The 12491-nt window shown below is 41.4% G+C and overlaps 1 protein-coding gene across 1 annotated transcript in view; it reads right to left on the bottom strand.

Moving 5' to 3' along the window:
• Positions 1 to 10613, bottom strand: part of CPM (carboxypeptidase M) — a 134276-nt gene extending 123663 nt beyond the window's left edge. The window contains exons 1-2 of the mRNA XM_075344874.1: positions 10464 to 10613; positions 835 to 994 (exon numbers count right to left, since the gene is read on the bottom strand). Coding sequence (XP_075200989.1) covers positions 835 to 994; positions 10464 to 10487 — 184 coding nt within the window. The 5' untranslated portion in view covers positions 10488 to 10613. The remainder of the gene's footprint in view (positions 1 to 834; positions 995 to 10463) is intronic.
• Positions 10614 to 12491: the final 1878 nt, after the last annotated feature.

Raw genomic sequence — 12491 nt, 5'->3', positions numbered from 1 at the left:
CAGGTCACGACCCGTTGCTTCCAGGACGCAGTGAGTTTTGATCATGGGCAGATACCCTTAAATAGTTACATCCACCAGGTGGTAGGGCAGATTAAATTACATAATAGAAAACACATGTTGGCAGAAAGGCAATGAACACTCAAAATGTCCACACAGAGACAAATTGTTCAGAACCGGGAGTGTGACTGAATATGACAGGAGGCTGCTGGATCAAATCCGATGACAATTTGACCAAACTTCGCAATACAAGTCTCTGGGTGAGTGAAAAAACTGACAACCTTCAGCTGCCATCCCAGTGCAGTTCATTTTTTACAGACTGATAGCTAGGAGAAGGTGGAGAAACTTTTCTCATCCATAAAAAACCCGATTACTTCTTAATGATGCCTTAGAAACTACCCTAATCCAACAAGCAACATTAATGAATGACCAGACAGAACTTGCTGTGGCAATAAAAGCAAATTCAACTTGAATATTTTGTTCTTTGAAATCTGTAAATTTTTTGAGCAGTGCAAATAGAAGATATTGAGCAGCTATCTCCCTCTTTCAGATCAGGTAAGACCTGTCTGACCAAAAGACAGCTGCCTGCAGCAGGCGTCCAGTCCCACTTATATTTATGCAGTAAAAGATCAGATAAACTAACCACCGGCTTTACTGATAGCTCAAAAAAGTCTACTTTATGAGTAAACTGACTTGTTAATACTGTGGACAAGTTTCAATCATTAATTTGTAGGGGTATGTCCAGTCTTTGTGCAAACAATCAGATGTCAGGATTTAAAGCTGTATAGACAACTGTACTTCATTAAGCCAAACAATGACGGAAAAGAATACTCTTACCTTCCACGGATTTCCCAATACTGTGAAGAAATGTTATTGACGGGTAATTTGAGTTGAACTTCTTTAGAACAGCTTCCATCTGTCCAAAATTGTGGTAGGAAAAATCTAAATTTTGTGCAAATAAAGGGAGAACTCCCAGCCACAGTAGGGTCACAGCAGCCTGTAACAGAGAATGGACATTGCTTCAGTGTGTGCAGTTATATGCATGTGAAGATGATTTTTTTTATTATTTTAATTGAAAGGGAACTTGTTATCAGATTCGTGCTGACTGAACCATAGGCAACATGTATCACAAACTGGCTGCATGATTACAGTTAAGTATGTGAAGTTGTGAGGCACATAGTTCCTAATCAGCTTCTTCCTGCCCCAGTAGCCATGACTGGAAGGTTTCTCCCTATGTATCCACACAGCGAGAGACCTGTCAGTCAACCGGAGTAGGGCTGGGAGAAGCTTTTCAAAATCTGTTTTCTCGGAAGCTAAGCAGTGTTACATTCAAGGCTGCAATCACTCAGTCACTGTCTAAGTCATTTTACCCATGTTTCGGGCAGCATGGATCTGATGACAGCATTCCTTCAATGACAACTTTTATACATACGTACAGTATATACTTCAGTATTCCAGCCAAGAACTCAAACATTGTGTAACCTGAAACTGGAAATTTATTTTTATAGGGGTTTTACACTTTTAAAAAATGATCACTTGCACAAATTGACAGAACAGAGACTTGAATCCACTGTTAGAATGAACTGCTGGTGGCACATGACTGCCGCCACTCCAATTCGACTCTATGGAACTGGCAGAGATAGCTAATGCATTACTGGGGTCTCTATTCAACTCCTTCTGCCCACAAGACCATGGCCAGGTATAATGAGTGGGCATCGCAGGAGTTGGACCCAGATGGATCTAACAATAAGCAGGAGATAAATAACGAGGCTCCATAGGTTTTGAGTAGCAGCACTGATGATATCAGGAATGTCACCGCTCAACACTGATCACAGTCCCTGTGTCAGCAGAGTGCAGCATGCTTCGGGACCGGCTGTTGCTCAAAGCCTATGGATCCTCATTATGAGTCTCCTTAGAGTTTGATTCAGGTAATTGAGGAACAGCGTGAGAACCACTGGATTACGTCAGATGTGAGAACTTTGTTTTCTAATAAATTGGTGAATAAGGGAGTCTTTTGTTTTTATTTCTTTACCTCTCTTTTTTTGTTTTTCAGGTTTTCATTGTGGACTATGTTGGTTTCTGTAGACAACTTCAGACCTGCATGGTTTTGTTTTTGAATAAATTGGTGAACCAGGGAGAGATTCGGCAAGTGATTTTTTAAATTAAAATATTTTTTTTGTGTGTTTTTTTCTCTTTATACTTACAGGGTTAGTAATGGGTGTGTTTGATAGATGCCTCACCATTACTAACCCCTGGAGTTGATGACAGCTGACAATTCACAGCTGACATCAACTTTATCAACCATTACCCCAATTACCAACACATCAGGATAATCGCGAAGAGGCGGGCAAAGCATCAAAATTGGCCCATTTAATGAATGCGCCAATTCTGGGGTGGCTGCAGGATGTAATTTTTCGGCTGGGAAGGACCCAATAACCATGGACCTTCCCAGCCTCATAATATCAGGCCGCAACTGTCTGCTTTACCTTTGCTGGAGATTAAAAATAGAGGGACCCACGTTGTTTCTTTCACTTAATTATTTACATTAGATGTACAAGCTATGTAATGATTTTCTATTTATCTATCTTTCCACATCTTTAACACATAAAAAAATAATTTCAGTGTCATGCGTTTATTTTTCTGTATGCTGTATTTGTTTCATCCGTGCTGCCAGTAAAAAAAAAGGACATGTCTCCGTGTAGATCACAAGGACACGCACGTTGTTGGAAGATCTCCATTGATTTTAATTAGTATATGTGTGAACGAGTCTCCTAGTACGTGTGAAAATGGACACCACACATACAGGAAACACGGACGGGTAAAGGGGGCCTAAGTCACATATATTATTTGAACATGTAAATAAAGTATGAATCTGCATAAAGCCAAAGAGTCACATAAATCATCTTGTCATGTCACATTCTAATGTGCTTTTCCTTGAACCCAAAACTTATAGTTTATTTGTTGAATGACTGTATCCAAATCAAATTCACGTCATTTCCTATCTAGTACCAAAAAAGGAAAATTAAAGCAAATAAGTGACACTTATGTTGTGTGATATGGCCTGCCATGTAGTCAGCATTAAAATTCAATCCAGTAGTAGGATTGAGGTCAGTTAGGGTTTTTCACTCCAAACTAAAAAAAAACTGACTTTCTTAGGGCAGGAGCCCTGTCATATTGAAACAGGAAAGAGTCTTTTCCAAACGGATGCCAATTGTCTTGAACATTATGGAATGCTAAGACATTGATATTCCATTCCCAGTACTTAGAGGCCCAGCTTGTACCATAAAAAAGGCTTATGACTCTAACACATGGTGGCTCTGTGGTAGTACTGTTGCGTTGTAGCACTGGGGTCCTTGGGTCAAATTCCTCCAAAGAGAACATCTGCATGAATCTTTGTGTTTGTGTGGCCCCAATAAGGTCAGAGAGGTCTGCAAAGCACTGTGGAATATGTTGTTGCTTTTTAGGGATAATAAACATATAATGGAGAAAAACACAATTGGTAGCAGTCGTGGCTCCATTATACATGGAAAAATAAATTTCGGCAGTCACTGTATGTTAGGCCCCCTCCACTCGCACATGTCTCCGGTAATGCTAGGTACGTGCCCGCATGTACCGGAGACACGGGCACACGTAAACCCATTAAAATCAATGGGCTTATGTACACGCACGTGTGCAGCCATTGGCCCCTGCCTCCGTGTGGAGCAGACGTGAGCTCGTGTGCTCCACACGGATCAATGTCCGTTTTTCTCCGGCATCACGGGTGTCACACGGCCCACATACGGGCCACACGGATGTAGTGTGGATGCGGTCCCGTGTGACACGCGCTGTAGAAACACAAGTGTCAGAGAAAAAAATAACAAATCTTTACTCACCTTCTCCTGCCCTGCTGTCTCTGCCGCTGCTGTCACTTGCTGCCGACCGCCGCTCATTATGCTCATTTAATATTCACTTCAGTGCAGCGGAAGCAGCAGCAGCGGGGAGTCGGCAGGAGCGGAGACTGAAGATCAGCACCACGGACAGCGATGCCAGGGACAGGTGAGTTGAAAGTTCTCGTTCTCCGTGTGTTATCACGGATAACACACGGAGAATACACGTAGTGCCATAAACACGGCACACAGAGGGGAAAACAAACCTTTGACATGTGCGTTATTTTCATGGACATGTTAAGGGGGTCTTAATGTAGATTTCTAAATCCTGACAGTGTGCAATGTCCAAGTCAGCTAGCAACTTTTCCTGCTTCTCTCAATGTTCTGCTGAAAGTGGCGGCTGAAGAGTTAGTTGGCACTTGATCACAAACTGCATGTCATGTGACAACCGCTCAAGGTGGTAATGGAGGTGAATCCTGACACTATCCATCCTGCATGCTATCAGGATTTGTCAATGTTTAGTCACATACAGTCACTGCAGAAACTTATAGTCAGTCTGGAAAACCCTATTAAAAAGACTGATCACTAATGAACTTCTTCGACTAATTAATTAATTTGTAGCATTGTCACTTACTCTAATTGACATACTATTAATTTATGGGACACTGCAAGCACTGGAAGAGAATATGAAAGTATGTGCACACAAATTGACCTGAATTTGCAGGAGGAGGTTAAAATGAAACACACAAGGTTTGCTATAGCGAGATGTAGTATTCCTCTAACCAAGGGGGTACACTTTCAAGCACCTTAGTACCAGCTTACCTGTTACATCTGCTCCACCTTTAGCTACATTCTGACCTAACCCTAATATTTGCTGTATTGCTATAACAGTAAGGTATTTAATATTACTACACAGTGGATATAAAAAGTCTACCCACTCCTGCTAAAATACCGGGTTTTAGTCATGAAAAAAATCATACCAGGAAGAATCATTTCAGAACTTTTTCCACATGTGATTTTACCAATAATCCGTACAAATCAATTGAGAAACACACTGAAATAGTTTTGGAGCAGGAAATAAAATTAACATAACTAAAATAATGTGGTTGCATAAAAGTGAACACCCTCTTATAATTGGGAATGTGGTTGTGCTCAGAATTAGCATATTGAGGATTTTAGCTGTTAAGTAGTTGATAGCGTACACACAGGCAACGTCCCTGGTCCAAGGCGAGGCTTTTATCCACTTCATAAACTCTCAGCGGACTTCAAATAAAGAAAGCAGCCTTTCACCGACACAAAGTTTAAAGAAAAAAAACCAAAACATTTCCTACAGCGTTTAAAGGGACTCTATAAGTAGCATAGGATGACTGTTCACGTCAAGTACAGGGGCTCGGTGCATCATGGCGGAGCTAATCATTTAAATTCACTTTCCCACCTGCATATTTTCCCTTTATTTCCATCCTCCCCTATTCTTTGACTGACAGCTCTCGCTTCATAGAGCCAGAGAAGGGAGGCGATAGATAGAAAACCAGTGGGTGGGCAGGTGTATTTAAATGATTAGCCCCGCCATGATGCACCGAGCGCCTGTACTTGGTGTGACCAGTGATCCTGTGCTGATAAAGTCCCTTAGTCCACTCTGTCAGAGGCTAGCTGACACTGGAGGCTTTCCCACCTACCAGACACCACTGAGGCAGCTTCAACTGCCTTAAAAAGGACACAGAAAGCCTAAACACCTGGGCTGGCAGTATCGCAGTGGTCAGTCTCACCCAGCACTTCTGGCCGCTCCTAAGACCTGGACCCATAGCACATTGAAAAACCTCTCAGCGCTATTATGCTGGAATCTTCTCTCCAGATTTCACATCGCTGAGTCTAGGCACGTCAGTGGCACATACACTCCGTCCAGTACCTGCCCAGCAGCTACCCTACAAAGCCACTTCCCGTCTACCTAAAGCTGGGGGGCTGTGCATCTTCTGCCATCTAACAATGTACCCGTGACAGGGCATTCACATTCTCATGTTACTCATGGGCCTATTCTCTACTTTATAGTTAACTTAAAATCCTGTAGTGCCAAAAACAACCTCTTCACTCGGGCATTGTCGGCTTTCTTCTTCCACAGCCACCTCAGTAGGGCATGGTCCGACACTAACATAAATTTTCTGCCCAGCAAGTAGTACCCAAGAGTGTCTAATGCCCATTTTATGGCCAGGCATTCTTTCTCCACTGTGGAGTATTTCTCACATGTCGACAGCTTATGACATAGGTGACACGGTGCTCCTCCCTATTAATCACCTGAGACAAGACTGCACCCTGCCTGACATCTAACGCGTCCATCTGGACCACATTCTTCCTGAAAAAGTCCAGTTCCTGAAAGGTCGCCTCAGCCATGGTCTACCTCTACCTTTCAGTAAATCCTAGAAAACATAGGGCAGTATATATGGACTTCATCAAAGATAGAAGGCAACAACTTCAAAAAGCATATATATGAAAACGGAGACAGAAGTCTTTAAATTTGCCTAATGAACACTATACCCCATAATCACATAGTCACCAATCAACAGCGCTAGTGCACATAAAAAAAATTTTTATTTTTAATTGGTCAGACACATTAGAGAGGCTGCTGTTAAGGCTAAGTTAGGGAAATCTTGGGTAGTAGTCAACGTTGCCTAGAAATACCCTCACTAGCTTCTTTGACAGGAGGTGTGCCTAGCTTTGAATACCCTCTACCTTATTTATGAGGTTTTATCTCACCTCTGCCTACCACATAGCCCAGATATTTGACTTCCTACATACCCATGGTATCTTTGGGTTGATGGTAAAGCCCTCCTTCATTAGGACATCTTGTATTGCCTGGACCTTGCTTAGATGACTTTCCAAGTCCTGGCTGAATATGACAATGTCATCTAGGTAGCTACATACATTTTGTGAGGGGCTATGTCATAATCCATGGCCCTGTGAAAAGTGTCCGGAGCCCCCTGCAACCTGGAAGTTATCCTGACATATTGGTAACATCCATTGGGTGTTGAGAAAGACATCTTTTCCTTGGCCTCCTTGGACAGGGAAATCTGCCAGTAGCCTTTAGTTAGATCCAGGGGAGTGATGTATCAAGCTGGCCCTAATTTTTCAATGAGTTCTTCTACACAGGGCATTGGGTAGGTGTCCAATTTCAAAACTTCATTCAGCTTCCTGTAATTGTTACAAAACCGACACTCCCCATCTGGCTTTGGCACCAAGAGTATAGGACTGAACCAGCCACTCTTGGGAGTCTTCGATGACTCCCAGATTCATCATCCATTGTACAAGATCGCTTCTCGTTGGGCTTCTGGGATCAAGTTGACTCACATATGAGGCTCCATGGAACCTCATGCACTATGATTTGAGTGAGACCTGGCAGCTCTGAGACTAGGTCTCTGTTCTGGTGCAACAACTGCTGACATTGTTACTTTTGGGAACACGACAAAGTTTTGGCCATCTTGACGTCTCCAAAGTTAGCTTTGGATTTGGCCAAGAAACAAAGGGCTGTCTAGCCAGGGCTTGATCAGGTCAACTTGGGACACCTATGGGCTTCCTTCTCCCTAGTTGGTCAATTTTGTAGTTGGCTTTGCTAACCTTTTCCTTCACTTCATAGGTGCCCTGCCACTTTGCCAGAAACTTGCTCTCAACGGTGGGCACCAGCACAAGTACCCAATCACCACAGTTGAACTGTCTCATCCTAGCCGATCTATAATACACCATCGACTGTGCCTCGTGTGCCTTCAGGAGGTGTCCCTTCACAATGGGCAGTACATTAGCCACTAGGGTACACTAGGGTACACTGTTTAGGAGCCTAATACAAGATTATTGGCTCAATCAGACTTGTTCATCTGACAGCACACTGATCCGGTGGCAACCTGTGCCAGGTCCCACCAAACTTACAGACCAGACTATTGCATGCAAGTGCTTGAGCTCATCCACTATGCGGATAAGCACACAGAGTTAAACATGGAGCTAGTCGTGTTGAAAAATTTGCAGAAGTGTGGCCGAGGTTTAATAAAATTGTCTGATCCTGGCCTAAGAAATAGAAGTCAGGATCAAGCAAGTAAATTGTGATAAAGATGTATTGTACTTAGATTTCTTGACTGTAGGTCGAGAGGGAAGTATTTATTTGCTATTAATTTAGATATTTTAAATCAGCTGTTTTATATCATGAAAAGATGGTACTGATTCCTTATCCTATGGGCACAGGGCATACCATCAATGGCGATGCTAGAATACTGCTACAAGCGTGCACTTCTCTACAGTCTTATTAGATATGCTGGCACAAAAGTGAAAATGTATAATGTGTGGCTCTTACACACTATACATACAATGTCTGTCTTGTTCTAAAATGCCTATTCTTTATTCATACCAAGAACTTTTAGGTGTAAAGTTAATATCTAAAAAATGCAGAAATCAAAATAAAACAAATAAATTGAATGGGGGAAAATATCATCTTTAAATAACATAACTAAAAAAAACTAATTTGTCCTGGTCAATAAGGGAAGAAACAGGTTTATATATTCAATCAACTATAAAAAGAAGCTGTCAATGTGAAAATAAAGAAACTGGTTCTAGCATTATTAAAGCTTTTTCATCAAAAGACCATCTAATTTGGATAAAGGGGTATCTTCTGGAGAGGTTACGATATCTATCTATCTATCTATCTATCTATGTATCCCTCTATCTATCTCTTTAGTATCTAATCTTTTAGCTATCTACTTCTCTAGTATCTAATTATTTATCCTATTTTTCTATCCATCTATCCTATATATCTATTATCTATCTATTTATCTATCAATATCTCTAGTATCTAATTATCTATTTATTCTATCTATCCATCTATCTATCTATCTGTCTGTCTGTCTGTCTGTCTGTCTGTCTGTCTATCTATCTACCATATACATCTACAGTATTTATCTATGTCTCTGGTATCTAATTATCTATCTATCTATCTATCTTTCTACCTATCTATCTATGATTCTATCTATCTATCTATCTATATTTCTTTCTATCTTTCTATCTATCTATCCTGTTATTTATCTATATCTATTATCTATCTATCTATCTATCTATCTATCTTTATACCTATCTATCTATGATTCTATCTATCTATCTTTCTACCTATCTATCGATTCTATCTATCTATATTTCTTTCTATCTTTCTATCTATCTATATATCTTTCTATCTTTCTATCTTTCTATCTATCTATCTATCCTGTTATTTATCTATATCTATTATCTATCTATGTATGTATCCATCTATCTATCTATCTATTCCTCTATCTATCTTTCTACCTATCTATCTATGATTCTATCTGTCTATATTTCTTTCTATCTTTCTATCTATCTATCTATCTATCTATCCTGTTATTTATCTATATCTATTATCTATCTATGTATGTATCCATCTATCTATCTATCTATCTATCTATCTATCTATCTATCCTGTTATCTATATATATATATATATATATATATATATATATATTATCTATCTCTCTATTACCTATCTATTATATCTATCTCTATTATCTCTCATTGTCTATCCATTCTATTTCTCTAGTATCTAATTATCTATCTATCTAGTGTCTAATTTTCTATCTATGATTCTATCTAGTATCTATCTATCAATCTATATCTATCTCTTCTATCTATCCCTCTATCTATTGATTTAGAATAATAAATAGAAGGCAGCACTCTAAAAAAAAAGGTGCAAAAAGTGGACGTTTATTATGTTGGTAAGTCTCTCTCCCTCCCTTTATCTCTCTCTCTCCCTCAATCTCACTTTTTCTGTCTCTTTTTTTCTCTCTCCCTCCTTCTCCCTCTCTCTTTCTCTCACCCTCTTTTTATCTCTTTCTCCCTCTCCCCCTCTCTTTTTCTCCCTCTCTCTTTCTCCCTCTTTTTCGCTCTCCCTCTTTATGTCTTTTTCTCCCTCTCTTTCTCTCTCTCCCTCTTTCTCCCTCTCTCTTTTTCTCTCTCTTTCTCCCTCTTTCTCTATCCCTCTCTATTTTTCTCTCTCTTTTTCTCTCTCTCCCTCTCTCTCCCTCCCTCTTTCTCTCTCTCTATCTTTCTCCCTCACCCCCTCTTTCTCTCTTTTTCTCTCCCCCTCTATTTTTCTCTTTTTCTCTCTCCCCCTTTCTCTCTTTCGCCCTCTCCCCCTCTTTCTCTCTCTCTCTCTATCTCTCACCCTCTCTCTATTTTTCTCTCCCTCTTTCTCCCTCTCTCCCTCTTTCTCTCTCTTTTTCTCTCTCCCTATTTTTCTCTTTTTCTCTCTCCCTCTCTTTCTCCCTCTCTCTTTCTCTACTCTCTCTATTTTTCGCTTTTTCTCTCTCTCTCTCCCTCTCTATCTCTCTCTCTCCCTCTCTCTATTTTTCTCTCCCTCTCTTTTTCTCTCCTCTCTCTCTATTTTTCTCTCTAACTCTCCCTCTCTTTCTCCCTCTCTCTCTCTCTCTTTCTTCTTCTCTCTCTCTTTTCCCATTGTATGTCATTACTGGCAGTAATGAGCACTTCCCCAAGTGACAAGTAACTTCTTAAGTACAGACACAGTGCCAATGTGTAGAAAGTGAGAAGTGGCGATGTGAGTACCGTTGCCATGTGTCCCCGGAGCATCCTCGTCGGGCGGTGCAGTGACAGCTCTCCTTCCCTTGATGCCAGGCGCTCCTCTTGCCCTGGCTGCTGCTCTCCGCCCTGCCAGTCACCTCTCCTCCAGCAGAGTATGTGCACGTCTCCCTCCGCTTCCTGGGACTCTGCAGACTATCGCCACCTAGCGGCCGCTGCACTGCACATCTGTGGCTCTTTATGACTACATAGTTTTCTAGGGTTGGGTGACAGGCAGCCAGTTATGTGCATGGGGGGAGGATCACACAACAAACAGCACAGGATGATGATGATGTCAACTTTTCCTGTCAGTTTAAACTTGTTCTCCAGAGACAACAACTCATGTCTATGGGTATCTGTGTATGGCCATTTCCGATCTGGAGTGACAGCTGCCATCAAACTCCAATACAGCCCGACACTCTGCTCCATGATTACTGAACATATTGGGGAAATGCTTTACAACCTAAAGCTTCATTGGAATATTCAGACTGTGGAAGGAAATATTACTGGGGTTGCAGAAATGGCCTACCCCCTGCTGCCCAAAAAAGAAGGTGCCCCCCCTCCCCCCAGTGTTTTTCATCTTTGTGATGGATCCAATTTTCATCCATTTTTTGTGGCATCTGTTTGCCCCGATATGCCTTCTTTTTTTTATGTGGTTTGTTGCTCCAATAAGAACATGCAAATGTGAACTACCCCCTAGAGACTGTAATAGGTACATGTTCTATCCATGAAAAACAGGGGTGGAATTCATAGGTAAGAAACAACTGAGCGAGACTTCATAAGTACAAATATGAATATAGCTATGTTCACACTGCCGGTTAAAGGGAATCTGTCAAGATGTTTTTGCTTTGTAATCTGAGGACAGCATGATGTAGAGGTTAAAACACTGAATCAGAGATTTGTCACTTATTAGGCTGTGTGCTGCTGTTTCCACACAATGAAGGTTTTATCACCAGGAGATAATTAGTGCCAGGACTACAGGTAACGCAGTTCCCTCCTTTGATAAGCAGCTCACTGTCAACAGACAATGTACACAGAGAGCTTTGGTGTGGGCAGGCTTAGCTTTCTGAGCTCTGCTTGTCACACTAGGTATGGGGAAGTACCGTGAAAGTGAAGGGAAAGGATACCCTATGTCTAGGGAATGGGAAGATGATGATCCCTGACCACACCTACTGCAGGTCCCTGGGGTCCTTCACCACCCTATATAGGGTCCACACCTATGCGCAGAGACGGATACCTACCCTTAGGTGTCTCTAGTGCTGGGCCCTAAGCAGGGAACAGATGGGATAGGCTCTTCATCAATTTCACTAATCACTATAGACAACACGAGGAGGACACACAGGGAGGAAATTCATGAACTACTTATCCACATATGACACTGGTAGAAGTTCAGAAAGGTTTTCAGCAACAATACCACAGAGGAGTACAAGCCACCTGCTTGCAACCAAGGCTTGAATGAAGTGAAAAATATTACCGGCACCAGTCTAAGGAAGGAAGGAGTATTTAAGCACATGGAGAATACTGATGATCAGCAGCTGGGTGGAAGGCAAGCTCATGCTGGGTCCAAATGGGAGAGATGAGTCTAGTAGGAAAGTTACCTATACCAATGAATACTTATAGCAGGAACAAAGGAAAGTCAGGGGGATTTCTGCACAGTCAGACGCTGTGACCTTCTATGGCCACAAATCACAGGACTCTCTGTCACTTGTGACAGTCCCGTGACACTGCTACATGCAATATGTAAGAAATCAGCGTCACAACTGCTGCACCCAGTAATCTAAGTGACATATCGTTGGAATCAGGGTTTTCCCCCTATATTATGCTGCTCTCAGATGAGGGTAACAAAAACCTGCTGACAGATTCCATTTGATATACTATTGGGAAAATAATGAGAATGGAATATAAAGAGCTGTAGAATTTATGGCACTACATAAGCAAGTAAAATAAATAAATACATATGGAGGAGGACAGACTCTTCTTCACATTCACAGTTCATAGTGACCATCAATACTTGTC

The sequence above is a fragment of the Anomaloglossus baeobatrachus genome, chromosome 4, assembly GCF_048569485.1.
Source record: "Anomaloglossus baeobatrachus isolate aAnoBae1 chromosome 4, aAnoBae1.hap1, whole genome shotgun sequence".
Lineage (NCBI taxonomy): Eukaryota > Metazoa > Chordata > Amphibia > Anura > Aromobatidae > Anomaloglossus > Anomaloglossus baeobatrachus.
This window is presented reverse-complemented; position numbering and strand designations above follow the sequence as displayed.